We start from the raw sequence: 27,649 nt of genomic DNA, 5'->3' as shown, positions 1-27,649 counted from the left end.
ACAACCCTATCATAAACTATGGAATGATGATAAGTGTAGAAAACAAAAAAGATAAAAAAAATTGGAGATTGTTTCAATATCGTCACAAACTAGGGACAACAATATGATAATAATGTCTTTCAAGAAACGACAAAAACATCAGTTGAATATAACTAACAAATGGACGGATTTATTATAACTTGGACGGGAACTGTAATACACAATGTATTTCTTGGGTTTGACTATAAGTGTGTAATATACATGTAAATAAATGATATTTTAACAAAACAAATACCTGTCTAATGTAAACAGGTATATGGGACGGATGATTAAAATTCGGCCGGATGGCTAATAAATATAGAAATTACGGTAAAATCCTTTAATTTCAACATATCCTACACACATAAGTCAACAATAATGGACATTAGGCTAGCCTGATGTAAGTCCAACATTCTACCCTGAATATTTTTCCTCAGGGAATGTCTTTCAAATACTTACTGGTGAAAAATTGATTCATATATATATATATATATATGAAAAAAAAAAAAACAAAACAAAACAAAACAAAACAAAAAAACAGTAAGATATAATTTGTTTAAATTCTAAGTGAATATTCAATGCTACTTTACATGTTCATGATAGTTCAACTTTTTCCTTGTGAGTGCATTCAAGGATCAAAGAAGCATACATCTCATGAAATACAGGAAATCTTAAAGCTCTTCTGTAAAATCAGATATTTCCGTGGGGCTCAATTTTCACGGTCTTTTGGACAAAATACTATTTTTTGCGGACACTTGATTCCGTATATATAGCTAAATAAATCTACTTATAATAAAGCCGAACAGTTCATGGACGGATGAATTTGTGGATTAAAAGTACTCATGAAATTCAATTCTCCATGAAAATTTATGATTTTACAATACTTAACAGCCATTTATGGTATAGTATTTCACAACTCTCACTTTACGTCGTTAAGACGAAAACAATACAGAGAAGACCAAAGAATATGAATATGAGAGAATATGTTAATGTGTAAGAGAGGTTAACTAGTATTACCTGGTCTAAAAAATCTATAGTTCAACCAGTCAATGGTCTTTCCCTTGTGATCATAGTCTTACATTCCAATACAGATCTCATGCAACCAGATATCTGGATCTCTCCAATATGACTGACTATTTATCTAAAACCAATAAATCTGACTTAAACATTCAGCATTATTTGGAAGTGTTCAGCATTCATTCAAAATATTTAAATCAACTTCATATCAATTTCAAAAATTTAAAATATAATGTATGCATAAACTTTGAGGGTAACAAGTTTTCTCAAAACAATTGCCTTGGATGTTTTTAACTGCCAGTGTACACTAAAAAGATGGCCATTTTATTTATCAGCTTACATTACTTAACAAGCTGGAAAAAGGAAATTGTTCTCCTCTAATGATTTGTTAGCACCGAACAGAAGTGACCAGGTACAGCAGTAAACATTGCATAAGAGGATATGACCCAGCCTTATTCCCACTTGAAGGAACGACAACTCCTCTACATTGTAAATCTACTTTATCAATGTAATTCATAAATTAAGTTATCTTCACAAAGACTTGTTCCTGTTGATCATGTACTATTAATTTTCTTGCTCTGGGTTTTAATTTATGGTATTATCAATTAGAGACAGATGTCCTTGTTTATTTGATGTGAATAAATATTCATCCAATATCTAAATCTGTGATACACCACTAATATATTTTTTTGTTGGTATGACTATATAAAAATATCAGAGTACCTTTTCTAATGATCCAAGTTCTGAAATAGACTTTTACGGGGTCAACTGAAAGAACTTATCCAGTGAAAAAAGATTTTCGCTTTATTTTTTCATTTAAAAATCTTGACACAAAAGGTGAAATCAGTTGATATGGAGTATTCCAGAAAATTCACATCAGTAACAATCTTATAACAAACTGTAGTCCACCTTTCTAGTCTCGTGCAGGACACTTGTCTGTGTATAAAGTGTATCACAGTGTCGTCTGTGCATCTCTGGCAAACAAATAATCCCTACAAGAAAGGTAGACTAGGCCATATTCCACGAAATTGAATACACATCGAAAACATCATATTTTACAAATATGACTTTATCATCCACTGACTGCCCACAGCTATTCACTATAATGTATTCTGGACTTCCTATATAAATTAGCTTTCTCTACAATACACATTTACTTCTTACATGGTAGTAAGGCTAAAAAGTGTCTCAAAACAATTGCCTTGGAGGTTTTTAACTCCTCGTCTGTTGTACACCAAAAAGATGAAAATCCTTGATCAGCTTAAAGAACAAGCTGAAAAAACAGTTCATTGCTAATTTAATCTCTATTTTTTTATTTACCCAACACTGCAGGTACATTAACAATGTTGTAAGGAAAATAGAAAATTCCATTCCTTTCAATTATTTCACACTTTCACTAATTTCATCCAAAATCTTATAATAACTAATAAGCCTTTTTCACACTTAGTTCAGTGGTAATCTAACAGATTTACAGTACCACACGCAGTTTTGTGGTAATCTTACCAACTTAACTTCTTTTTAATTGATTCAAATATGAAGGTGCTAACAAGGTCTGTAAACAAACCTAAGAGACTCCAGGTCAGATCATCTCAGTTCTTAGTTTTTGGTTACAACAGACAATGATCACCAGCTGGTACTAGGTTTAATGATGATTAGTAATGATTTCATGTAATTGGAGATGAAAGGGTGTACAAGGGCAGATCTTAGCAAATACGTTACTCAGACACAGAGTGCGAAAAAGTTGTGAAGGTGTGGTGATCAAGGAAGTGGGCGTGGTTATGATGAGCTGTTGGATCGGCCTGTGTGTGGACGTGACCGACGAGAGGGAGAAGGGCTCTTGTGGTGACGACTCGATAAGGAGCTATCTCGACTCCGCCCACTCATGGGAAGGGGTGGCTTAGCACTGGTAGGAATCATCCTGGAACTGCGACTGTCCTATGAAACAAACAAGAGTGTCTGTAAGTTCTCAATTCCATATTTTAAAAAGTGGATAGAATAAAATAATTTAGATAGAACAAATTATGTCTTTTATGATTAATTTATTGTTTACAAATGAAAAGAAGCTTTGCTCTTCTTGTTAAAAATTTTCAAATCACAACTCTCTCCAAAAAGTATTTTTGCCCACATCTTAAAAATCCTGAATCTTAAAGCAGATGTACATCAGGAAAAAATAACCATCATTGAATACTGTGTTTATCCTGCTTAGTGGACAACCACTTGACCTCTCATCTTAACGAAGAGGGTGGGCTTATTACAGGACAGCGATTTAGTAATTTGCTGGTAATGCCTCTGAGTAGCAACAGTTTTGAATAGCCTTATAGTCAAATAGATATGAACTTCCATACTAAAGCAGGTGAAAATAGCATAACAAATACATCAATTAATATATACTGGATTTTGTATATGCTTCCACAAGTCAAATGAACAACCACTTTCCGCAAAATGGACAAAAGTCTTCGGCTTACAAGACAATTGTGAAATATACCTACATAAAAATTTTCCTGCAACTACAATATGAGATCATGTTGTAAACTGTATAAATTTTACAATAAACTACAATTGTTAAAATATTGTTAATTATTCATTGTAATGACATTGTCTCATGATCTTGTGTTGTAACTATTAACAGTGTTACATTGTAACTAAGTGTAACAATGTCACTAAGTGTAACATTATAACACTGTCACTAGTGTAATATTGTAACAGTGTAACTAAGTGTAATATTGTAACAGTGTAACTAAGTGTAATATTGTAACAGTGTAACTAAGTGTAATATTGTAACAATGTAACTAAGTGTAATATTGTAACAATATAACTAAGTGTAATATTGTAACAATGTAACTAAGTGTAATATTGTAACAATATAACTAAGTGTAATATTTCAATATAACTAAGTGTAATATTGTAACAATGTAACTAAGTGTAATATTGTAACAATATAACTAAGTGTAATATTGTAACAATGTAACTAAGTGTAATATTGTAACAATATAACTAAGTGTAATATTTCAATATAACTAAGTGTAATATTGTAACAATGTAACTAAGTGTAATATTGTAACAATGTAACTAAGTGTAATATTGTAACAATGTAACTAAGTGTAATATTGTAACAATGTAACTAAGTGTAATATTGTAACAATGTAACTAAGTGTAATATTGTAACAATATAACTAAGTGTAATATTGTAACAGTGTTAGGTATAATGCAGTTAAGTGTAACAATATTATATCTAATAAGTTATATTGCAACTAAGTGTAATATCGTAAGTAAGAGTGACATTTTAACTAAATGTAATACTGTAAACAAGTATAACATTGTATCTAAGAGTAATGTTGTAACTAAGTATAATAGTATTAGCAATACTGACAGTGAAATGATATAGTTTGAAGTGAATCACTATTCCTACTCCAATTAACTAGTGCCTGTTACTCCATAACTCGCTTGAACTTTTCCCTTGATAATACTGTCCCATAACCCATCCACTGTGACTATCTATCCAAGCTTGTCCTGTTCAGGGACTCTAATGATTCGCAGAGTTACATTTATGTTAAAAAAATAGTCACTACCTCTGGCAAAGTACTTGGTATACAGTGTATACACATAGAGATAATTGAAACTCCTGTTATCTTCACCAAAACATTGGCACATCACAAATACCGCCTCTGTTTGTTAGACCCTTAGAATGAGCTCTAACTCAGTGTAGCAATACATGTAGGAATGATGACAAAATCTAACTCCTTTGACTCAATGCCTTTGACCTTTTGCCATTTTTGAGAATAAATGAAATAATTCAATCTTTTCACACTGATATTTACTTCCATTAAGTCATTCTGGTCTTAAAAATATTTCTTCCGTGTCTAAATTGCAGTTTGATATACAAAACTAAACAATTGGTCAAAATCTGTTTTAATACCATTACATCAACCCAATGACAATAACCTTTGATATCCAGATGTTAATGTTAGTGTCATTTTCCTTGTGTAATGCCTAGCAACTATTAGGAATGGTAGCAATCAAATTATGATGAAAATAACAAATTTGTAATAGAGTTTTTCCATGTAATGGTAAATGGCATGGCATAAATATCTGCAGCAAACATTCATTGTCAAAAAAATTTTAACACTCAAAATTTCATTATTTCATGATTAAGCATAAATAAAATATCTATTTGGCAAATGTTTTGTTGCTAAAGGTAAGATTGTAAATTACAAGATCTTCAAACCCTTTATCTAGCTAAAGGTAAGATTGTAAATTACAAGATCTTCAAACCCTTTATCTAGCAAAAGGTAAGATTGTAAATTACAAGATCTTCAAACCCTTTATCTAGCTAAAGGTAAGATTGTAAATTACAAGATCTTCAAACCCTTTATCTAGCAAAAGGTAAGATTGTAAATTACAAGATCTTCAAACCCTTTATCTAGCAAAAGGTAAGATTGTAAATTACAAGATCTTCAAACCCTTTATCTAGCTAAAGGTAAGATTGTGAATTACAAGATCTTCAAACCCTTTATCTAGCTAAAGGTAAGATTGTAAATTACAAGATCTTCAAACCCTTTATCTAGCAAAAGGTAAGATTGTAAATTACAAGATCTTCAAACCCTTTATCTATAACAAGAACTGTCAGGGTTTTGATAAATAGGTCCAAAGGCTCCATATTGTGTGTTAGTGATACAACAATATACACCAGTACCCCTACAAGTTTGTACTATATCCACAAAGCACCATTAGTACAAAGAGCGCAGGATCAGGGGAAAAAGCTGTACCAAACTTCTACACAACAAAAATCATGGATATGAAAAATATTCATGAAAACATAAATTGCATGGTTTACTAATTTTAAGAGATCTGTTTGAACAACAGAACAAAGTGTAAATATAATGAACTGATACCATATCACCCTTTTAAGTATATCAAGACCATCAACATGATAAAAATGTTTCTCAGAATGATTTAAAATCAATGTTTATTGTGTGTATGATACATATAAACATTCTGCCATTTTTTGTTAATTTTTTTTTTTATCCACATAATAAAATTATAAGCCACACATCCGACCCACTAGGAAAACAAGGAAAAAAATTACGGCTTATAAACTGGAAAATGCTGTACTTTTTTAGACACTTCTCAAATACCCATAAAATCACCATTAATGAAAGCATGAATTATAGCACTTTCTCCATTTTTCCGTCTATTGTGAATCAGGAAAATGCCTTCCCATCATTAGCTTCATAAACATGTTATCAACAAAAACATGTCAGTAATATTAACACAAAAGACCTATCTATGATACATACATTTTTGTGCTTTACTCTCTGGGCCTTGAAGGCAAGTTCCACATATTTTAATAAGCATGAAGATTTTTTTTCAAAGAATTGAATATATAATGGAGTCAAAATTAATTACTAGCACTTATTCTGTTAGTGGTTAATTTTCTAACTTTGCTCTCCCCGGCAAAATGCATTAACTGTAAGAGAGCTGAATGTCTGAAACTGAAGTCCATAAATCACTTGCTAAAAACACTGGTAACAATTGCACATCAACAAGGTTGGACTGTACAACTGTGTACAAAACCATTACACAATTCTGACCTTTATTATTTTATACTCAGGATGTGATATAATAATGATTTTGCCAGTAGGAAGTAAAGATTGTCTAGATACCATGTACAATGATAGAATGTGAAGTATTCAGAGCGTCCCACAAAGCAACACCAAACATGTGATATTTTACAACAAACTATATGACATGCTGTCAGATTATCTATAAAGTTACATACCAGTGCTTCATCAGGATATCACACAAAGACACAAATGTACACACTGATGAACAGCCCTTATCATAACAATCAGTCACAAAATTCTTATCTACAATCATCACTCATGATCACTCTCTAAAGAAAGGCAAAAGGAAGTTCAATGTTTTTTGACTATATGTATGCTGTGTGCATCAATGTTTATGTCAAATATTACCCTTACATATAAAATAATTAAGAGATATTCATGTAAACAAAACTTAAAACTCCTTTTTCAGATACATAAACTTCCTTATTTATACAAATATTTCACTCTCAGATACCTTATTCCTGAGACAGACCATGGGACGTAAATAGCTCATCTGAATTAACCTACTTTTGACTGGGATGCAATACACATTAAATAAATACATAATACAGTGAATGATTTCCTACAAGAGTCTATAATGGAAATACTCCCAGCCTTTCCCTAGTTTGTTCCTCACTCAGAAGATCGGGATCTATTATTTATCTCATATTCATGCCAAACACAGTCAAAATTCTTTCTAGACCAGGAGAAATTTACAGGAAATGATGACTGTTGGAAAGAAGAATTGTAACAACAGACATCACAACACAACATAACGATAAGTCTTGCCAGATGAGTTAAAAAATGAATTCAATTTGGTTGACATTTGAAGTCACTTTCTCTACCTGCAAACACACATGCATAAAGACAATTGTTGGATACTACTTCACTACTGACCAGAAAACAGATGATTTCGGGATGTCATGCAGTACGACAGTGAAACATTACAATGTATAGGCCACAGCCACTTATACCTTTACATGTGTGTTTGTGTCGTAAACCAAAAAACAGGGACATGCAATTTATGCAGACATGAGATTGAGATTTTGTACTTACATCTACACGTACTTTACAGTTTGCGCTTGTTGAGCTGATGGAGAAACAGATTTTATGATAGTGGCCTATCTAAATAGTGTAACTCAATGACATGTTTATCTACTTCTTAGGTAGAAAGAAAACTAGTTATTTTAATCAGCTACTCTTGCTTTTCAAAACCTCAGACTACCATAGAACTATTGTGGATCAATTTTCAATTCACAACAGAAATCCTGCTTCCCAGAGTAATCATGGCAGATTCTGACTTCATTCATGAATATTGAAATCCCTTCACAGAATAAAAACATTAAAACTAAAAAAAAAAAAAAAAAATGCTCTAATAAAAACAGACATTTAGAGTTCAACATTACGCCTTTACCTGTGGGATTGACTGGGAGACAAGCGGCCTGCTCGGACGTGAGTTACCTCCCCTGAACCCTTGCGGTGGAGGTATGAGTGGTCCTACATTCTCTTCCTCGTCTATAACATCTTGTCTGTTATGGTCTCTGTGATCACCATGATCCCTATAGTGATCTCTCTGGTCCCGATGATCTCTAAAGTCTTGATGGTCGTGAGAGTCTCGTCGGTCGTGAGGGTCCTGTTGGTCACCATGGTCATGTTGGTCATGATGGTCGCTGTGGTCCCTGTTCTCACTAGGCTCATCTTCATGGTCAGGATCATCCTCATATTCTTCACTCTCCATTGGCTGCAATCGACTTTGCCCTGGTCGAGCTGATCTAGCTGGCCCCTCCCTCATTGGCACAGCATAACCATTGACAACCGGAGGATCTTTGCTGCTGCTTTCCTCCTCCTTACTGTGTTCATCATCCATGTTTTCATCTACGTATCTGTCAACCATAATAAATAGTTACCAGTGTCAACCGTATCAAAAACCATCAATATAGAAGGTTATCCATACATCAAATAAGTATTGATATTAAAATCAGCAAAAAGATTCAATATCCTGTACAAGAGATCCCATAAGGATGTTGGCACCCACCATAATTGTACATTGATTTGTTCTCCATAGGTTGTATCATTTCTTTTCATTCCTCTTATTTGCTCTTAATTACACAAAATTTTTAAATACTTCTCAAGGAATACAAATAATAATCTTTAGCTGTCAAAAATGCTTGCTTGTTGACCATTATTTTTTCTGATCAGTTCCATGATTGTCGACACACAATTAGGCTTGGAACGAGATAAAATCTTTATTCAATAAGATTTAGGAATGATCCATCCCGTACTTCTCCACAAATATCTAAACAAATATTCATTGTCAAATCCAAGATGGCTGATAAATGGCCACTTTTTATCAATCCCAAAATTGATGCAACTAGGAGCTAACTATGACAGTGTTGGCATACCTGGACTCATGTCGTTGTGGTGGTTGTTTGGAGAAGCGTGGAGCTGGTATGCCAGACTGAGCCCTCTGCTGTCGGACTGTAGCTGAGGGAGGAGGATGAAGTGGTGCAGCATATCCCCTGGGAGGCTCCAAGTCCATAGGAGGAGATTTCAAGTCTGCTTCTCGTTCTTTTTCCTTTTCTTTTTCTCGTTCCCTCTTCTTTCTTTTCTTCTTTTTCTCTCTTTTCTCTATCTTAGATATTGATGGAGGAACTGGAGCATTCTCTAGGGGCACTAGCATCGGAGGTGGAATCCGCCTACCTTCAACCACACCTACAGAGATAGAAGGTCATCAAGATGATTTTAAAAGAGACTGACCTCTAACCTCTAATGATCCTTTAAACATAGAAGGACTAATGTGCTGTAGAAAAAATTCTACAAAACATGCAAGTCTCAGCCAATTGAGGCACTAGTAAAACAGAAACAGGGTGCTAAAACTGTAAAGTCACATACCTGGTGGCTTGGAACCTGAATTTGGGCGGTTCGGGTCCTGTGTTGGGGGTGGGGTTGGTCTCATCTGGTCTGTTGATGGCGGACTCTGTAACTGTTCCCTTGTCCCTGAGCTTGGTCGAGCTGGTGAGGGGGTGGGGCGAGGAGGAGGAGGCCTCGGAGGCGTGTTACGTAGTGGTTGTGGCTGACGAGGTGCTGGTCGGGGGCGACTTGGTGGGAAGCTCTCCGATGGGTTCATGGACTGGTTAAAGTGAGGGGAGATCACTCTTGTGTTGGTACTTAGAGGGTACTTCGGAGGAGAAGGAGGCTGTTGTTGCTGTCGTTGTGCTTCTCTGTAATCTCTATTCTCCTGAGGGTCACGATAATCACGGCCGATATTCCCGTCCTGCGGGAATCCCTGGTTAGTCCTCCTATTATACTGAGGTTCCTGAAACAAGGCAAAATATGGGACATACAACAATACCTATCCTCAGAAAAGATACAATCTAATGTTGACAGAACATTACATAGCAGAAGTTTTCTACAGATAAACTATAATTCATTTAACATAAAATGCCTTCAATGAAAAGCTACAATGTTCATCATTGATCTAATGGACACACTTACTAGTGGTTGAGCATATAAAGGTTTGGAGGAGTGCTGTTGCTGGTGTTGCTGTTGCCGTGGTGGTGGTCGTGGTTGGATTTGTTCGCGAGAGGCACTGTCCTGTCGATTGGGAATTCTGGAGGTGCGAGGTGGGGCTTCTTCATCCTCATCCTCTATATCGGACACATCCATTCCTCCAGCACTCACATCATCTATCTCCTCCTCTACTGTCAAACAAGTAAACAATCAATAAACTCAACCAGACAGTAGTTTAGAGTCCATAAAGTGATCAGGGGCTAACATTAACCCCTTATCACTGAATCACTGTGACCTTTAACCTTTAAATCTACACTGATGATCAGCACATTATATTCATGTGTGGAGCTGGATGCTATGATAATGTGATATGAATACAAACATGAGATATCTTGGATCTCTTGGTTATGATGACATAATGTACAGAAAGATGGATGTATTTACCTGTATACACATAAAGTGCTTTTTATATAATCCCTTTAATAAGTGGCTGGGTAAAGGTAGTTATAATTAACTCCCCAAGTACACAATCCCAGACAAAACCAATGAAAACATTTCAAATTAATTGCGACCAGATAAGTAAAAAAATTCTGAAAGATTTCTCAAAACAATTTCTGCTGAATAAATGTATTAATTCTTGAACTTTTGAAGAGGCACTAAGCAATTATCACAATAACAAAACTTTAATAAATTCAAGTTAATATTTAAAACCTAATTTTTGTATTTTCTGATAAACTGAGGTTTTTGTATTTTCTTAATATTCAGGAAAACACTGACATAGAAGTAAAACCATAATCTAACTCAGCTGTTCTTTCATCTCAACAAGACAATTATGTACTACATATATAAAAACATGAATGTAAAATCATAGAAACCCGACATCATAACATTGTCTTGGTCATAAAAATGTGTCCTTAAACGATATAAGAATCTTACCCTTCAGTCCATTTAATACTAAATTTATTTAATTGAAGAGTAATTTCATGTTATTTCAATGATTTTTATCACAAATTCAATACTTCAAGTTGCATTTGCAATGTATACCCTTCTTTATAACAGATAGATGAAGAAAATGTTGATCTAATCCATTCATAATGATATTAAATGACAAATGACACTATAACTTCATATTCCGATACCAGCAACTGTTTAAAGTTGACAAGAGACAAAAAACATACCATGATGATCATCAGTTATCATTGGAACATCTTCTCTGTTGTTGTGAACAGGAAGTATGTCTGGTGTGTTTCTGGTATCCACAGTCACCTGTAAATAATCAAATCTCTAATTAACAAATGAATCATTATCTACTACACAGTTACCGCCTACAAATATGAAAATATTTATTTAATAAGAAAAATAGAGCCAGCGTCAAAATCAAGTGGTTTCTTCAATGAGGCAATCAACTTGAGCTTGGATACTAAAGGTATGCAGGGCGATTAATGAAATAATAAATATGAGACCTTAGAGATTAATTGCAACAAGAATAAGTGTACTTAACTAAATTATCTACTACTTTCGCCTTTTCATATTTATGGTGTAATATACAGATGTATTTATCTTCTATTAACAAGTAACAGCAGTAGCATTATCACTGCCAAACAATTTTTCAGACTATTCATACACTCGCTCCCCTTTGCCATTTTACTCAAGCTCAACAATTACTTACATCCAGTCGTTCCTTGCGTCGGTTTAGATCCCCCCCAGCACTGGAAGTGTAGCGATCATCAGGGGGTTGCACAAAAGATGGCTCCCTCTCTGGGGCGCTCACTAGACTTGTTGAGCGCCGCAAGGGTGTACGAACACTCCGCCTCTCAGTTCGAGGCCGTTTAGGAGGGTGGGGTGGTGTTATGGGCATGCTTTCAAAACTACCTCTTGTGTTCTGTAATATAATAGAGACTGTTATAGTTCTAAGAAATAATAATCAAATAACAAAGCAAAATATTTAAAAGATATATAAGATAGTTTAGACAATTAAGTTTATATCCATTATCTAAATATCCACAAAAATGTTCCTTTGTAATTTAAGATGAACTTTTTCATTCCATTTAACTGATTAAAAAAATTGATGAAAAAAAGACTTTGAAGCCAAAAATAAAATTTATCCTTATCCTGTGATTATAACTTAAAGTATAGGAATACATACAAAGAAAACAAACCAAGAAAATGATTGGATTGTCATAATTTCATTTTATGTTTAAAACTCTTTTTAATCTTTGATTTTGAATTGAACATTAACAGACTAGTCTCTGCTGTCAAAGGATAAAGCATTAAAAGAGAATTTATGTTTGCACTTTTGACATATTTGGAAAGTGAATAAGTTTACAAAGCAGTATCATCTGATTAAACTCAGTGTAAACAGATGCTTGAAAACACTACAAGTAGATATCTACTGAACAGTACAAGTATTTCTCCTTTCAGACTTCTTTTATCATGTAAGACAAGTTAAATGTGGTCCTTTAGACAAGAATATCACTTACAATCATATGTTCATATTCATTTCCATTGTGGTCCCCATTCATGGAGTCAAGAGTACCCATAAAACCATTGGTGGACATGAGAGTGAGGCCGAGCCCATTAGGGATAGGGGAAGTCGGATTACTCTGGAGGCGCTGTCGCTGATGGGACATAATAATTAGCTGCACATAGTGAAGCTGACGATTCTTGGCATAGTCCCAAGCATTGGCATTGAACTTGTCTACCGCTGACAAATCAGCTACAAGGAAAACATTTCATCAAGTATTTTGTCAAATATTTCAGTGATCTATCAGTATGTTAAAACACTGCCCTTTCCTCTATGTTTAAGTCTATGGTTGATTTTATAACTAGCAGTACAATAACATCCGATACACAAGTATATCACTACACATGTGTGATATGACCTCACTGAGGCATGATTGACTGACAGTTCCTACTGTTACTATTGTGACCTCATAACCTCAGGGCATCTACAAAAGATATATGGAGAGAGAATATCGCTAATTCACATACGGTTTTCTCCAATATTTACAAAAGTATCAAAGTTATGTAATAAACAGGATTGAATATCCATTTTCAGTTCCTACTTAATTTGTACTTTCTTTGTTTGACTTTGCTAAAGTCTTGGTAAAATGACAAATAGTAAGACTCGTTTTGTCTCTCTCATATGAATATAAACCTCAGGTAAGACTCTCCTTATATCCTTACCCCTTCACTTCAGTGATGAAATGTCAAGAAGGTTTAAATCTAAGGTGATACTATCCCATTAGTTTGTAGCATTAAAGACAATGGCAAGTTTTCATACTTAAGAATGGCTATACTAGCGCTGTACAAAATGTTTAGGAATATGTCATTGATAACAGCTAATTGGATACTTTATAATTTATCACATTCTGTCAAAGACTGTGAAGTTTCTTCTTACATTAGTTTTTAAAAAGAGTGGTTTCCAGTAATATACATATCTTAACTTAATGATCCAATTCTAAAAAAAAATCACTGTACCCTCTCCCCTTCCGTGGTACAGCAGTTGACAATATCCCTAAACCTCTCCACTCCCATATTACAGCAATTGAAAAAATCACTGTACTCTCTCCCCTCCTATGGTTCTGAAGTTGATAATGTCATGCACCCTCTCATCTCCAATGGTACAATAGTTGAAAATGTCATGCACCCTCACACCACCCATGGTACAATAGTTGAAAATGTTATGCACCTCTCACGGTACAATAGTTGAAAATGTCATGCACCTCTCACCTCTCATGGTACAATAGTTGAAAATGTCATGCACCTCTCACGGTACAATAGTTGACAATGTCATGCACCCTCTCACGGTACAATAGTTGACAATGTCATGAACCCTCTCATCTCCCATGGTACAATAATTGACAATGTCATGCACCCTCTCATCTCCCATGACACTGTTATTAAAAAAAATCACTGTACCCTCTCGCCACCCATGGTACAATAGTAGACAATGTCATGCACCCTCTCACCACCCATGGTACAATAGTAGAAAATGTCATGCACCCTCTCACCACCCATGGTACAATAGTAGACAATGTAACTGTTCCCTCTCATCTCCCATGGTACAGAAGTTGACAATGTCACGCACCCTCTCACCTCTATGGTACAGCAGTTGACAATGTAACTGTTCCCTCTCACCTCACATGGTACAATAGTAGACAATGTCATGCACCCTCTCACCTCCATGGTACAGCAGATGCCTAAGCTACTGTTTTCACTCACCTCGTTGATCCAGTAGGTAATTGACGATATCCCCATGTCCCCCTATGGAGGCTAGATGGAGTGCTGTTCTGTCCTGAGTATCTCTATCATATACACAATCTGTTCCCCCAATTTCTACAATGATCTTACATGCCAGCAGTGAGCCTGTGAAAATCAAAGACACATTCTTCATACCTGTCAGCCTGTTAAATCAATGACATTATCAGATATCTCGGGCATACCTGTAGAATGTCTATAGAATTTGAAGCTATAGTTCAACTTTTGTATACCTGCTAATGTAATTTTAGAAGCTCTTTTAATTGGAAGCCAAACAAGATTATATCAACAACAGTCTTTAAAAAGCTAAAATGAAATTTCTTAACACACCCACTTCTGAGTCAATCAGAATCATTAATATAAATGTACTTCAAAACATCTTGAACCATCATGATGAAAATAACTTCATTTATTTATTGATAGAAGAGTAGAGCAGTATCAATGTACATCTGTTAATTAAAAAATTACCCATTTCAGCAGCTAAAAGTAGCACTGTCTTGCCATCTTCATCCTTTATGGTTGCCGTCTCTTGTGTCAACAAGGTCTGAAGAGAAAAAGTAAAATAACTTATGCGATGTGGTTTAAAGAATTATTGTATCAACCGACTCAATTTTAAATTAATCGCAAAAAACAAATCATTCTATTCACTCAATTCTGACAATTCTTATCAGAAGTGAACAATAGTTTTTAACCCATTCTGAATCATTTCTTTTATCTCATTTGAAAGCGAAAATGAGTGAAATTCAACCCAAAAAGTCTGATGTGATAAATTTCAATGATTAGTGCAAAAGTTTATTTTACATTTTATATCAATCCTCACAAAAAAAAGTGTTGTATATCTCCATAACAGTGGGTTTGAAAATGGAATAAACTTCACTGACTAAAATAGACTCACAAACTATTTTTTAATTAGTAACACAATAGATTGCAGACATTCTGGTCAAAATTCCCCCCCCCCCCCCCGGTAAATTTTCATTTCAAAGTTTTAAAAAAAAATGACAGTTCAGCCAATGAATTACAAACAGATATTCCATTGAAACATAAAACTTTGACATAGTCCTTTATAGAATACTATTTTGATTATGATAATAAATTATACTATTATACTAATGAACTAAAGTAAATGTGGGCGGGCTCATTACCAGTACTTATTACCGGATACAGATGTTATAGAGCACAAAGTTTCCTGTATTATGCATCACTACTAAACTTTATGTTTACCAAAACTGTAAACCCTTTTTTAAATTCATATTTTTGAAGATTAACAGGTTCTGATAATAGATACATACCTGTAAACATTCTAAAGGCTCTGATCTCCTTATGGACCAGTGCATCCAGGTGCGACCGTTGTTGTCCCTCTCTATCCCATCTGCATCGTCCACTTGAAAGTTGGAGGAAGAGCTAAGAAGCTCGAAGTGTTTAATATGGTCTAGACGACAAGCCCACATACAGGGAGATAACCCATCCTTGTCTCGTGCATTTACATCTGCATTGTGACCAATCAGGTACTGTAATCAACAAAATAAGAATTAGACAACAGTATATCTTTTATAACTAATGCCCTCCTATTAGACAAACTCGGCTAGTCAATTAGCATCAATGCATTTGTAACAAAGAAAATCTACATTAGCCAACCTCGGCTAGTCAATTAACATCAACATATTGGTAACAAAGACAATCTACATTAGCCAACCTCGGTTAGTCAGTTAGCATCAACGCATTGGTAACAAAGACAATCTACATTAGCCAACCTTGGCTAGTCAATTAACATCAACACATTGGTAGCAAAGACAATCTACATTAGCCAACCTTGGCTAGTCAGTTAGCATCAACATATTGGTAACAAAGACAATCTACATTAGCCAACCTCGGCTAGTCAATTAACATCAACGCATTGGTAACAAAGACAATCTACATCTTTCAATAGTAGGGGTATCAAGATAAACCAATATATCAGTATACTGTGATGTAAAACCTAGCTGAGTTGTACCGTAATACAGATTCAACAACATGATGAAGGACAGATCTGGTATGTCTTTTTTTCTTTCCAACACAACAGAACATTCTGAGAAAGCACAATTTTAACTTAAAACAGATTATTACAATCATTAATGTACATAAAATTCATGGAATAAAACAGTGGAGGCGAACATTTTTTGACGCTCTTGGGATCTGCACACCTTGTCAGGGGTCGAAATTAACTGTTTCCTAGTGCCTAAAATTTCCACTAGCAAAAATGACGAACAAACTAGTAATTTTTTGGTGAATAGGTTTGACTTTTATTTACTGTTATACTGAGTTTTTCAGGAACTGAGTGATATTGGAAAAGTTATCCAAGACATTGGATAAGAATGGCTGATTGCTACCTGTATCAACATTTTAAATCTATATAACTTTGAATTTATCAGTTTTCTTTTTTTCATGTATGAGCTACATCTAATCTGACTGTCATATGATCAGATCCATTTATAAATGTAACTGTACCCAAATTTATATTATTTAAAAAATTGTTCACATTAACGATCATTTCAATAAATTATTATCAAGACAACTATCTTCCGTGTTCTCGGCAGTCATTGCGCCATACTGTATTAACAACATCGTTACTAGATGATTTATTGTATCCTAGAATAATATTCAATTCTTTTTCTCATTTCCGTGCCGTTTTTAACGTGGCCGTATATGCACGTTGTTGTGGCGGTGATTTTATATCAGCAGCGTCAGGAGAAACGCTCTCCGATTTCGTCGATTTTTTTTTCAGAAGGGCCAGGCTGTGGCTGTTGACTATTGTCTTGGTCATCGCAAGCACTGTCAGATGCTTTCCTTTTGAAAAAGTTTGTTATCATAGCTGATATGTCGCATTTCACATGATGAGCAGACAGAAATCGTAGAGTTTTCCAAGACAACTTTTTATTGGGTTTACACATAACTATCAAGGGAAAAACTGGAGGAATTCCGAATGTATTGATGATCTATGTCACTTTAGCGTTTGTAACCTATTTACTCATTTAAAGGCAGACGGAGAAAGGCATTTTGTGGCAGATGTTTCGTCAAAAATAGTGATTAGGTATAGTTCATTTCCACTCGCAGAATTTTGCTAGTTCATTATTTTCCAGCTAGCAATTACCAGAGTTTAGCTGGAATTTTGCTAGTTGTATATAGTTAATTTCGAACCCTGCTTGTATTGCAGTACTGTATAACATTGATTTTTTCAAATGCATGTATCCCTTGCAAAGAATTCTGAAAGCAAATATTGGAATTATGAAATATATTGTCACGACACAAGCTAGTTCATGTAGGATGATTCCCTTTACTGATGTACATATACACACTGCAGTGAACATTACACATACATTGCAATGACTACAAGCCATCTGACAATGATATGAGAACATCATTGACAACTAAATATATACATTACCATCAATATGATATTTATAACCAAGAAACAGTTGTTTTTTTATAACCATTGTATCTACGATAACCCATGTAACCAAGCATCAGGAAAATTAAAGCTAATACTTGTGTAACAGACCAAGATCATGTTATGATATATGGTAAGTGTGTGTTGGATGAGCAAAGGGTCCAAATAAAAATGATGAATCCTTTTTTTTCAAACCAAAATTTTCAGAATATGATGTTAATAACAATGAACATAATATCACTTAATTGTGTACCTTAATCACATTAAATTATAACAGAATTATAACAGTTATTATAACAGAACTTTTGATGTTACAAATTTAAGCGAACTACGAGAACATGGTAATTGGGTTTATACAGCAGTACTGTTACAGTTACTTCAAATGAAATCAAATAACAAGATGATGAATCATTCAGCATCACTGATACAAGACACAACATAAAATTAGTCATCACTGCTGACGTCAACACTGGAATGGGTTTCAGTGATTGAAATCAATACTAGCATTGACAACGTACCTGTTATCATTATAATGTTTTGTACTTGACAATATGTTTTGGTGGTAGACGGAGATAAGTCAATGTACAAGAAATTAAAGTTGACATCTTACATCCTTGCCTTATTTGTGGATAGATATGGTACTGCAGAACAATTTCATGAGATCTTGGTTACCACTACTGTATTATCTTTATTGGTTCTATATATGTTGAAACTCTTTTTTCTTCTTTTTTCAATAATATGTTTAAAAAAAGTGAATTAATCATTGTTAAATCAATCAAGGAAAACCTAAATGATATTAAGAAAGTGAGCCTCAACAGTCATCCAAGTTATATAAAAACTGTTGTTTTTGTAATAAGCTATGTCATAGAAATAATCTTGTTCATCAATTAACTGAAGTTACCTATGTTTGAATTATTTCAATGGAAATTAAACAAATTATGCTTGAAACTGTAAGTTTCCTTTAAACTTTAGATTGAAAAGGTACCACTAAATAGGGACCAAGCTGAACATTAATTTAAATTGGAAAAAGATTCATAACTTCTCAAGAAATAACACTTTCTTAGTAAAATAAAAATCTAAGATGGCCATTTGTTTGCTATTTTGATTTTTTTTCTGATCAGTCTCAAAATTCAAACAGAACCACTGAAGACCAAAAGCTGGAGGAACCTATATGAGATTTGAGAAATATCTATCCATAAGACTCATTGCCAAAATCTAAGCTATATCCATCTCTCAGTCATTTTCGCGTTTCTAAGGTCAGTCTACAAGAGAGTACAGCAAGGGATCAACAGGAATCTTCATATAAATTGAAGTAAATCAATCCTGCACATTTCAAGAAATTAAAGATGACAAGAATTGCTTAAGAATAGATAGACCAAAGACACAGGGTGATTTAAACATCTGATGACGGTTTGTATTAAATCCAAGAAGAAAAGTAGAAGTTTATTTTAAATGTTAATTGAACTTATTTCCTTGAAAGAGGAAATATTTGCTAAAGCAGCCATATATAGATATATATGTATATGTATTGACATGAAATTAATCATTAATGATAATTTCCGATAGAGAAAACTTACCTGGTTATGTAATTTACAATTAGGACAAAGTACCGACAGGTATATGTATATGCTGTTTCTGATGATAATTATAGGGAGCTTGAATGAGTAAATGCTTAACAATCATGTGTGAAATTATCTTTAAAACTCTTCAATGGTGCTGAACCATGGCTGATAATGTCTGTTATTACCACATTCAACCATGGTCAATACACTGTATACCATTCAACCCAGTCTACTGGTAAAACTGGTGGCTCAATAATCTGTTTTGGGTTTATATTCAGAAAGGACTCCATACACAGTGAACCAAATCTCACAATTCATGTATGAGTATACTATACAATTACTAATATCCAATGGTGAGAAGTGAAAATAGTACTAATGGACAATTGGATGTATTCTTATCCAACAGGTAACCCTACAACACTGGACATTTACTGATATCGTATGTAAATATATTTTTCATTTGACATTTTATCTGTATTGTTCAGAAACATACTGATTTAAGATTTGTTGTGCAAACCACACTGAATGAGCTGAAATCTACTTTCTACTGCAGAAAATATATATGTATCAAAACCAAGCTTGAACATATTATATAATACAGATCTGAATTTTTTATACTGCTGTAAGACATTCCTTGATTTTTTTTAGATGTTGTGTTACTTTATATAGTTATACTAAATACTACATTCTGTCTTTAACTATGATACTAAGTTAGAGCCAAGTCAAAATCCAATCTTGGTGATATCTCCCAGGACACCTCAAGTCAGGTTTTAGGATCAGAGACCATAGTAAATTTACTGTTTTAATGTTGAGTAGTTGCTGTTTCTTTTACATATACTCATCAAAAAAAAAATGCACAATTAAATCATGCAATAGCCTATAATTATTTTGGAAAATTTGTACAAAATTTTTTTATCATTGTGAAGGGACAAGTCTACTCTTTACTGTAGAAGACTGTGTGACATCACTTGTGTTGTCAGTACTTACTCAAAAAGGGATACCCGTGAAAAAACAAAATGACACCTCTTGAAGGAATCCCAGCACAGATTCTCATATGCATTCAATTCATGATGAGAACATTAATTTGCATTCAGGGAATGTTGTTCCATTCTTGTGTTAATGTTGCAATCAACTGGACACGGGGTTTTTTTTTGCTAATATACCTGTCCAGCTCATCCCACAGATGCTCAATAGGAGACATGTTGGGGCTATATGGGGGGGGGGGCATTCCAGGGGCTGAAAATTGTTTGCTGTGAGAAAATGATGACAGACTCTGGAAACATGTGGTCAAGCATTGTCTTACTGGAAAATTAGGTTATGTCCTCCAAGAAGTGGAAGGACATGTGGTTGGAGGATCTGGTCTATGTATCAAACAGCATTGAAATTTGGATCCAGGACCACTAAGGGGGATTTTAATCCATGGGAGATGCCTCCCCAAACCATTACATAAGCCCCACCATATCTATCGCATTCAAACACGCATGTTGACTTGTTGACTAGACTCTAGGCTCCACCAACGCATCCCAAACATATTCAGGCCATTTCTGTGCATCCATTAAAGATGCACTTTCTGCCTCTGTAGTGTCAGAGGTGACCCAACATAAGATTGGTACCCAACGATTCTCTCGGCACGCATTTTGAGCACTTATGGGTCTGCCATGAGTGCCTAAGGTATGTGACACAGTCTTTACAGCAGTCTAGAATCTGTTGCACAAGTTCTACAATTGAATCGCCCTGTCTTGTCATGCGGTTGTTACAATGCGGATTACCGCTTCTGGGACAATTGCAAACTAACCCAGTAGCATGGAAACATGTGTAGAGTTGGTTACTTGTACACGAGGCAATGCCAAATTGCAACGCGACTGCAGTTTGGCTATGACCATCCATCAACATCGCAAATCAAAATGCCAATGTTGAAATTATTTGCTTGAAAAAATCTGTCTTGGCTTAATCATGCTGCATAATTTGGACTAAAGAAGCTCACTAAGTTAGACAATGACATTGTTATGCTTGGCTGTTTATGGTAGATTGTCAAGAAGGGAGATCATTCTGGATGTAATAATGACCAAACATTCCATTATTTCCTTACAGCTATGGTGTACTGATACAACAGATATGTGGATGAAGGAGGATTGTTTCTTTAACAGACAAGTTGATGAAGGAGGGTTGTTTCTTTAACAGACATGTTGATGAAGGAAGGTTGTTTCTTCACCAGATATGTTGATGAAGGAGGGTTGTTTCTTCACCAGATATGTTGATGAAGGAGGGTTGTTTCTTCACCAGATATGTTGATGAAGGAGGGTTGTTTCTTCACCAGATATGTTGATGAAGGAGGGTTGTTTCTTTAACAGACATGTTGATGAAGGAAGGTTGTTTCTTCACCAGATATGTTGATGAAGGAGGGTTGTTTCTTCACCAGATATGTTGATGAAGGAGGGTTGTTTCTTTAACAGACATGTTGATGAAGGAAGGTTGTTTCTTCACCAGATATGTTGATGAAGGAGGGTTGTTTCTTCACCAGATATGTTGATGAAGGAGGGTTGTTTCTTCACCAAATATGTTGATGAAGGAGGGTTGTTTCTTTAACAGACATGTTGATGAAGGAAGGTTGTTTCTTCACCAGATATGTTGATGAAGGAGGGTTGTTTCTTCACCAGATATGTTGATGAAGGAGGGTTGTTTCTTTAACAGACATGTTGATGAAGGAGGGTTGTTTCTAAAACAGACATATTGATGAAGGAGTGTGTTTCTATAACAGACATGCTGATGAAGGAGGATTGTTTCTTCACCAGATATGTTGATGAAGGAGGGTTGTTTCTTTAACAGACATGTTGATGAAGGAGGGTTGTTTCTAAAACAGACATATTGATGAAGGAGTGTGTTTCTATAACAGACATGCTGATGAAGGAGGATTGTTTCTTTAACAGACATATTGATGAAGGAGGGTTGTTTCTATAACAGACATATTGATGAAGGAGTGTGTTTCTATAACAGACATGCTGATGAAGGAGGATTGTTTCTTTAACAGACATATTGATGAAGGAGGGTTGTTTCTATAACAGACATGCTGATGAAGGAGGATTGTTTCTTTAACAGACAAGTTGATGAAGGAGGGTTGTTTCTTTAACAGACAAGTTGATGAAGGAGGGTTGTTTCTTTAACAGACATGTTGATGAAGGAGGGTTTTTTCTATAACAGACATGTTGATGAAGGAGGATTGTTTCTTTAACAGATATGTGGATGAAGGAGGATTGATTCTTTAACAGACATGCTGATGAAGGAGGGTTGTTTCTTCACCAGACATGTTGATGGAGGATGCTTGTTGCTTTAAAGGCATTTTCTGCCTAAATTGCAAAATTTTCTGTACCTTTTAAGAACTCATTCTTATGACTTTTAAAACTATTTCTTGCATCAAACTTTCTCTTCTGTAGTCACTTTGGACATACAAAGTTGGTGGGAATTGTTCTAGTAAATATGAATTTAACTATTTAAATAGAGCGTATCAAGAAATCCGCTCCTGAAGGATCTCTGGACACTAGATTTTAGGCAGAGTATGGGGGAAATACATAAGTTTGTATGCTGTTCACTAATATTTTTGCTTGTGGTGCAATTTTATTTATTTCATTAGTTTTATTTTCTGTTGATTTTTATGATTTACACAACTATTTCATTCTTCACAGCTAATAACATCACAAATTTGTTATGATGCAATCAGATCCAAGTGATAGTTTGTTAATTGATCTAGTTAGATCTCTAAAGAATTCCCACAAATGAGATGTTTATTTAACATTCTAATGTTTCTTCAACAGATATGTTGATCGTTTCTTTAACAGATATAACAATAAAGAAATTGCGCAAGTAGGGTTCATCGTTTCTTTAACAGACATAACAATAAAGAAATTGAGGAAGAAGGGTTCATCGTTTCTTTAATAGATATAATAAAGAAATTGAGGAAGTAGGGTTCATCGTTTCTTTAATAGATATAATAAATAAATTGAGGAAGTAGGGTTCATCGTTTCTTTAATAGATATAATAAAGAAATTGAGGAAGTAGGGTTCATCGTTTCTTTAATAGATATAATAAAGAAATTGAGGAAGTAGGGTTCATCGTTTCTTTAATAGATATAATAAAGAAATTGAGGAAGTAGGGTTCATCGTTTCTTTAACAGACATCGATGAGGTGTTTGTTTTATATATTTTTTTTATGTCAAATTTTCACAGTTTTTTACTAAAAAGCTTCAACATGTTTTCAGGTTAGTCAAAAAATGGCCAATGGGTCTATTCTAGATCTATTTTCAGAGATTTTATTTCATCCTTGAAAATTGTGAAAAAATGAGCCCCTAAAAAATAATAACCTGCAGTGTATTTCTACTCTGTAATATAAATCATATAAAAGAACAACAATAGAATTTGGGAATAGATCTTTCCACAGGGCTGATCCCATGTAACAACTATGTATCTGATAACACTTACCTTGAGGCACTCGGTACTCCTGGTAGTGACAGCCCAGTGAATAGGTGCACGCCCTTGTGTGTCCTGCATTGTGAAATCCCCACCATACTGCAGCAACATGCTGAGGGCTTTATAGTTGGCATCATGGCAAGCTTGGTGTAGTGCTGTAGATCCATCTGTAATAAGGCAAGTAATATACAACCTTAAATACAGTAAAGACTGTGTTAAAGACTTCCAGCATCACATATAAAACTAGTACAGTCAGGGTAAAGGATCTCATATTTGGTATAAATAATACTTCCCAAATTCACATGAAAATTCAATATATCTTCAGCTGAATTTGTGTGTTTTAAATGGGTAAATCTTTTAAACTTGATCTATTTTCATCAACAAGAAGTAGTGTTGTCCCTGTCAGTAACTGTAATCATACATCATACTTACCATGGGCTGTGGCATTGACCTCAGCTCCACTCTCCAAAAGGCACTTCAAAATGTCTAACTCATGAAAGTGTACTGCGTATATTAATGCTGTCCGTCCAATTCCATCTTGTTCCTCGATACAAGAAATATCTACCAATCAAAACACGAATACATTACTATCCAAAAGATTTTTTAATCTACAATGCAACATATCAAAATATGAAAGTCTTTGAACTAAATACCAATCCCATTTTCATTGTTTGTTAATACTTTAACATTTACATTACACTCTATTGGGTAAGATACAATACATTCTATTGTTTGAAATTTGATAATTAAAAGAACCATTCCACATTTTTGTTTCATCTTTTTTCTGATCATGAATAATACTGCAGTAATATAATGAAAGTAAACATTATTGTATTGTAAATGTTAACAACTAGAATTTTCTTCTTGTTTTTTTTTTTTGGCCTCTTTGGATTTTTTTCTTTCTCTTTTTCCAAGATTTAAAAGATTTAATTATTCTTTTATCTACCTAAAAGGAAATATAGAGATTGGTAAGATATCCAAACCAGAAAACATAAAAAAAAAATTGTGATCAGTTATCAGAATGAATCAGATACAATCACACTTGAACTTACAGGTGGCAAGCTAAGTGATATATGGCATTAAAGTCATGGATTTCAAAGTACATATATATGCACAAACATTATACAAGATTTTGGGTCCAAAAGGGTAAAACAGTGCAATAATTTTCACATTTAAAACATAAAGTTACGGTAGTTCTTTTTTAATCTTTGGTAACTCTGTGCAGTTTTTTAAACATTTCCCTGCTCATCTAGATATACTCTACCAATAGGGTTTATTCATTAAAGCCAAAATCAAGCTAAAGGTACTGGGATTGTGTCCATGGATGATATTGGGACATGACCATTCCAAAGCCAATTTTAGTGCCATCAAACTTATTGTAATGTGAAATTCAAGGACCATATGACTATGGACTTCTTACCATTCTGAATTAACTCAACACACATGTCGAAGTTGCTTTCCTTGACTGCCTGAATGATTGATGGTAACCTAGTTAGGTTAATACTTTCTTCATTACTAATTCCTGTTAAGCTTCGTAATGAATCTAAGTTTATCCATCGCCATTGAAACTTATCTGGTGCGTCAACAAAAGGAGTCATAGGACTCAGTCCCCTGGCAGTAAGTGACAATGATGTCGATGTTGCTTGAGCATTCTTTTCATGAATGCGATTCTGCAACAATCGATAATACTTCTGCAATTGCAGAAGAGCAAGGTTTAAAGTATCTCTTAACTCTGCACATTCTGAATCTTCATTCAACTTCAGCAGAAATTCATGCAGAAATGCAGCTGCCTTTTGAAAGTCTGAAACCAAAAATAAAAATCATACAATACAAATTCATTCACTATAAACTAACACTGTATTTTCCACATTGTGAACAATTCCAGATGTAAATATATTTTATAGATAAATAAACATTTTTATAAATAAACCGTCTGCTCCAAATAGTTGCAGCAACAGATAGATTTAATGATTAAAGCAAATTCAATTTGCAGTAAATTATTAAAATTTGTATGCAAATTACTTCTGTAAACATTCATATCTATAATCATAAATAGTATACTATATATTATTTAGGGATTGCTTTTATGCTCTGTACCTGAACTGAATGATAAGAGTATATTTGCATTGGGATGAACTACATAAATTGCTTAGTACATTTTTTAAGTAAATGTAATTGTTTGTCTCAACTAAATACAATATTTTGATAAAAATTGCATTGTGTTCACAATTAATGTAAGTCAGAAATGTGAAGAATATTATCAATTAATAATCATTTTGAGGTGATGTAAATTACATTGGCATATTAATAAATGTCAGCATGTACATGTGTCTGTTTGACACTAAATATATCCCAACTTGGTCATCTCTGATAAGAAGCAAATGCAACAACGGTTAGAAATCACAGAAAATAAATACCAATACAATAGTAAGCAATAAAAGTTATGCCTTTTACACATGCATAAAAAAGGAGAGAGATCCAATGCCTAAGTCGGCTTCTTGATTCTAATGAGTTCTACATATGAATCAGGAATTTAAAAAAAAATCGTACATTTCAATTTAGATATGGATAATATCTATAGTACTCAATTTCTGATTGCCTTCCTGATTTGTATTTTTTGTGTCGCTGACAATTTCTGTTTATCCCAAGATGGGATTGCAGAAGCTGTGGCACTATGATAAGAAATACTGTACTATAGTACACACAATCAAAGGCAATTTTGGGAGTTTGCAAGAAAAGGTGCAAGGAAAGACATGACAATAGTAACATATTTTTTCCAGATAAATGACATCATTAAAGCACTTATCCAAGATAAAATATTAGATTATGACTAAAAACCTTGCAAAAATAATTTCCAAATTCCAGATTAGAACAAAAGCAAAACAAAAACAGAAAATTACTTGAATAAGCATCAGTTGTTGAAAAAAAAAAACCATTTTTAAGTAACTTTAAAGGTTGTTTATCATCTTATGTCTTAAATTTTGAATGTCCATAAACGCAAACTTTGATTAGCTGCTGATTGCTTGAGCAATCCATTCTAATGTTCAAACAAACTTTTAATGAAATATCAGTATGAACCTTTCGATAAAGTGTTATGCATCTATCCTTTGGGGAACCTCAAAGATGCTTGATAGTTGACATAGTTGTCATGGTGACAGATATCATTTGTGGAAAATCATTCACGTTCGCATAAAAAGTTCAACTCTCATCAGTATGACAAGCAAATGATAACTGAGAACATACACATTTTCTTCAACCGTCGCAAAGCACAGTAACACATGTGCGACAAAACCTTCTATTCAGAGGAACATACGGTTGAAGTAATGAACTGTCAAATTTGGGTCAATGAAGGTGAAACCGTGTTTTGTAACATTTATTATCGAAGGAAACTGTCCGTTAAATTCGTATTCAGTATCATGCTAATCGCCAAACTGATATGAACGCGATGCGATACATAAGATCAGCAGTTCTGTTGACATTAATAAAAGCGGGCACCACAGTATAACATGTTTGTATCGGTTTGTTTATGTTCTGAACATGGCCGACGTTCAACTCACCTTTGCGTTTTACAGCCATTTTCTTATAAACATCAATCGCAAATTAGAGTATTTGGTTAAACATTGAACATAATCGTTATTGGTTTGCGGCGCATCCTGCAAACCCTCAAACGGGTTTGCTAGCCGCCAGTACATTCTGATTCCATGTCAGGTACCCGCGGCCATTACAATTTCATTCTCCCAGAATGCAACAATCTGATATAAAAATATTCAAAGACATAAGTTCATTCATTGCACT

General features: G+C 34.3%; 1 protein-coding gene across 1 annotated transcript; it reads right to left on the bottom strand.

Moving 5' to 3' along the window:
* Positions 1-2,811: 2,811 nt before the first annotated feature.
* On the bottom strand, positions 2,812-27,430 carry LOC132557861 (espin-like). The gene is made up of 15 exons (XM_060222391.1): positions 27,412-27,430; positions 25,275-25,655; positions 24,287-24,415; positions 23,867-24,021; positions 15,698-15,916; positions 14,877-14,952; positions 14,373-14,516; positions 12,629-12,864; positions 11,818-12,030; positions 11,327-11,414; positions 10,134-10,339; positions 9,531-9,954; positions 9,041-9,350; positions 8,053-8,521; positions 2,812-2,970 (listed from the first exon to the last, which is right to left on the bottom strand). Exons 1-15 carry the CDS (start codon positions 27,428-27,430, stop codon positions 2,812-2,814), a joined length of 3,228 nt encoding a protein of 1,075 aa, XP_060078374.1.
* Between the last annotated feature and the right edge of the window lie 219 nt (positions 27,431-27,649).

Source organism: Ylistrum balloti, unplaced genomic scaffold (assembly GCF_031769215.1).
Source record: "Ylistrum balloti isolate Yb309-2 unplaced genomic scaffold, AGI_CSIRO_Ybal_v1 Utg370734, whole genome shotgun sequence".
In the NCBI taxonomy this organism is placed as follows: Eukaryota; Metazoa; Mollusca; class Bivalvia; order Pectinida; family Pectinidae; genus Ylistrum; species Ylistrum balloti.
Note: the sequence above shows the minus strand (reverse complement) of the source record. Positions and strands in the feature narration are given on the sequence as shown.

Bases quoted from the DNA above. Each gene is read 5' to 3' on its own strand.
- LOC132557861 (XM_060222391.1), bottom strand. The intron at 12,865-14,372 runs GTGAGTGAAAAC...TTTTCCTTGTAG, and splicing joins TTACCTACTGGATCAACGAG to CTGATTTGTCAGCGGTAGAC. The intron at 10,340-11,326 runs GTATGTTTTTTG...CTTGTTTGACAG, and splicing joins GATAACTGATGATCATCATG to TAGAGGAGGAGATAGATGAT.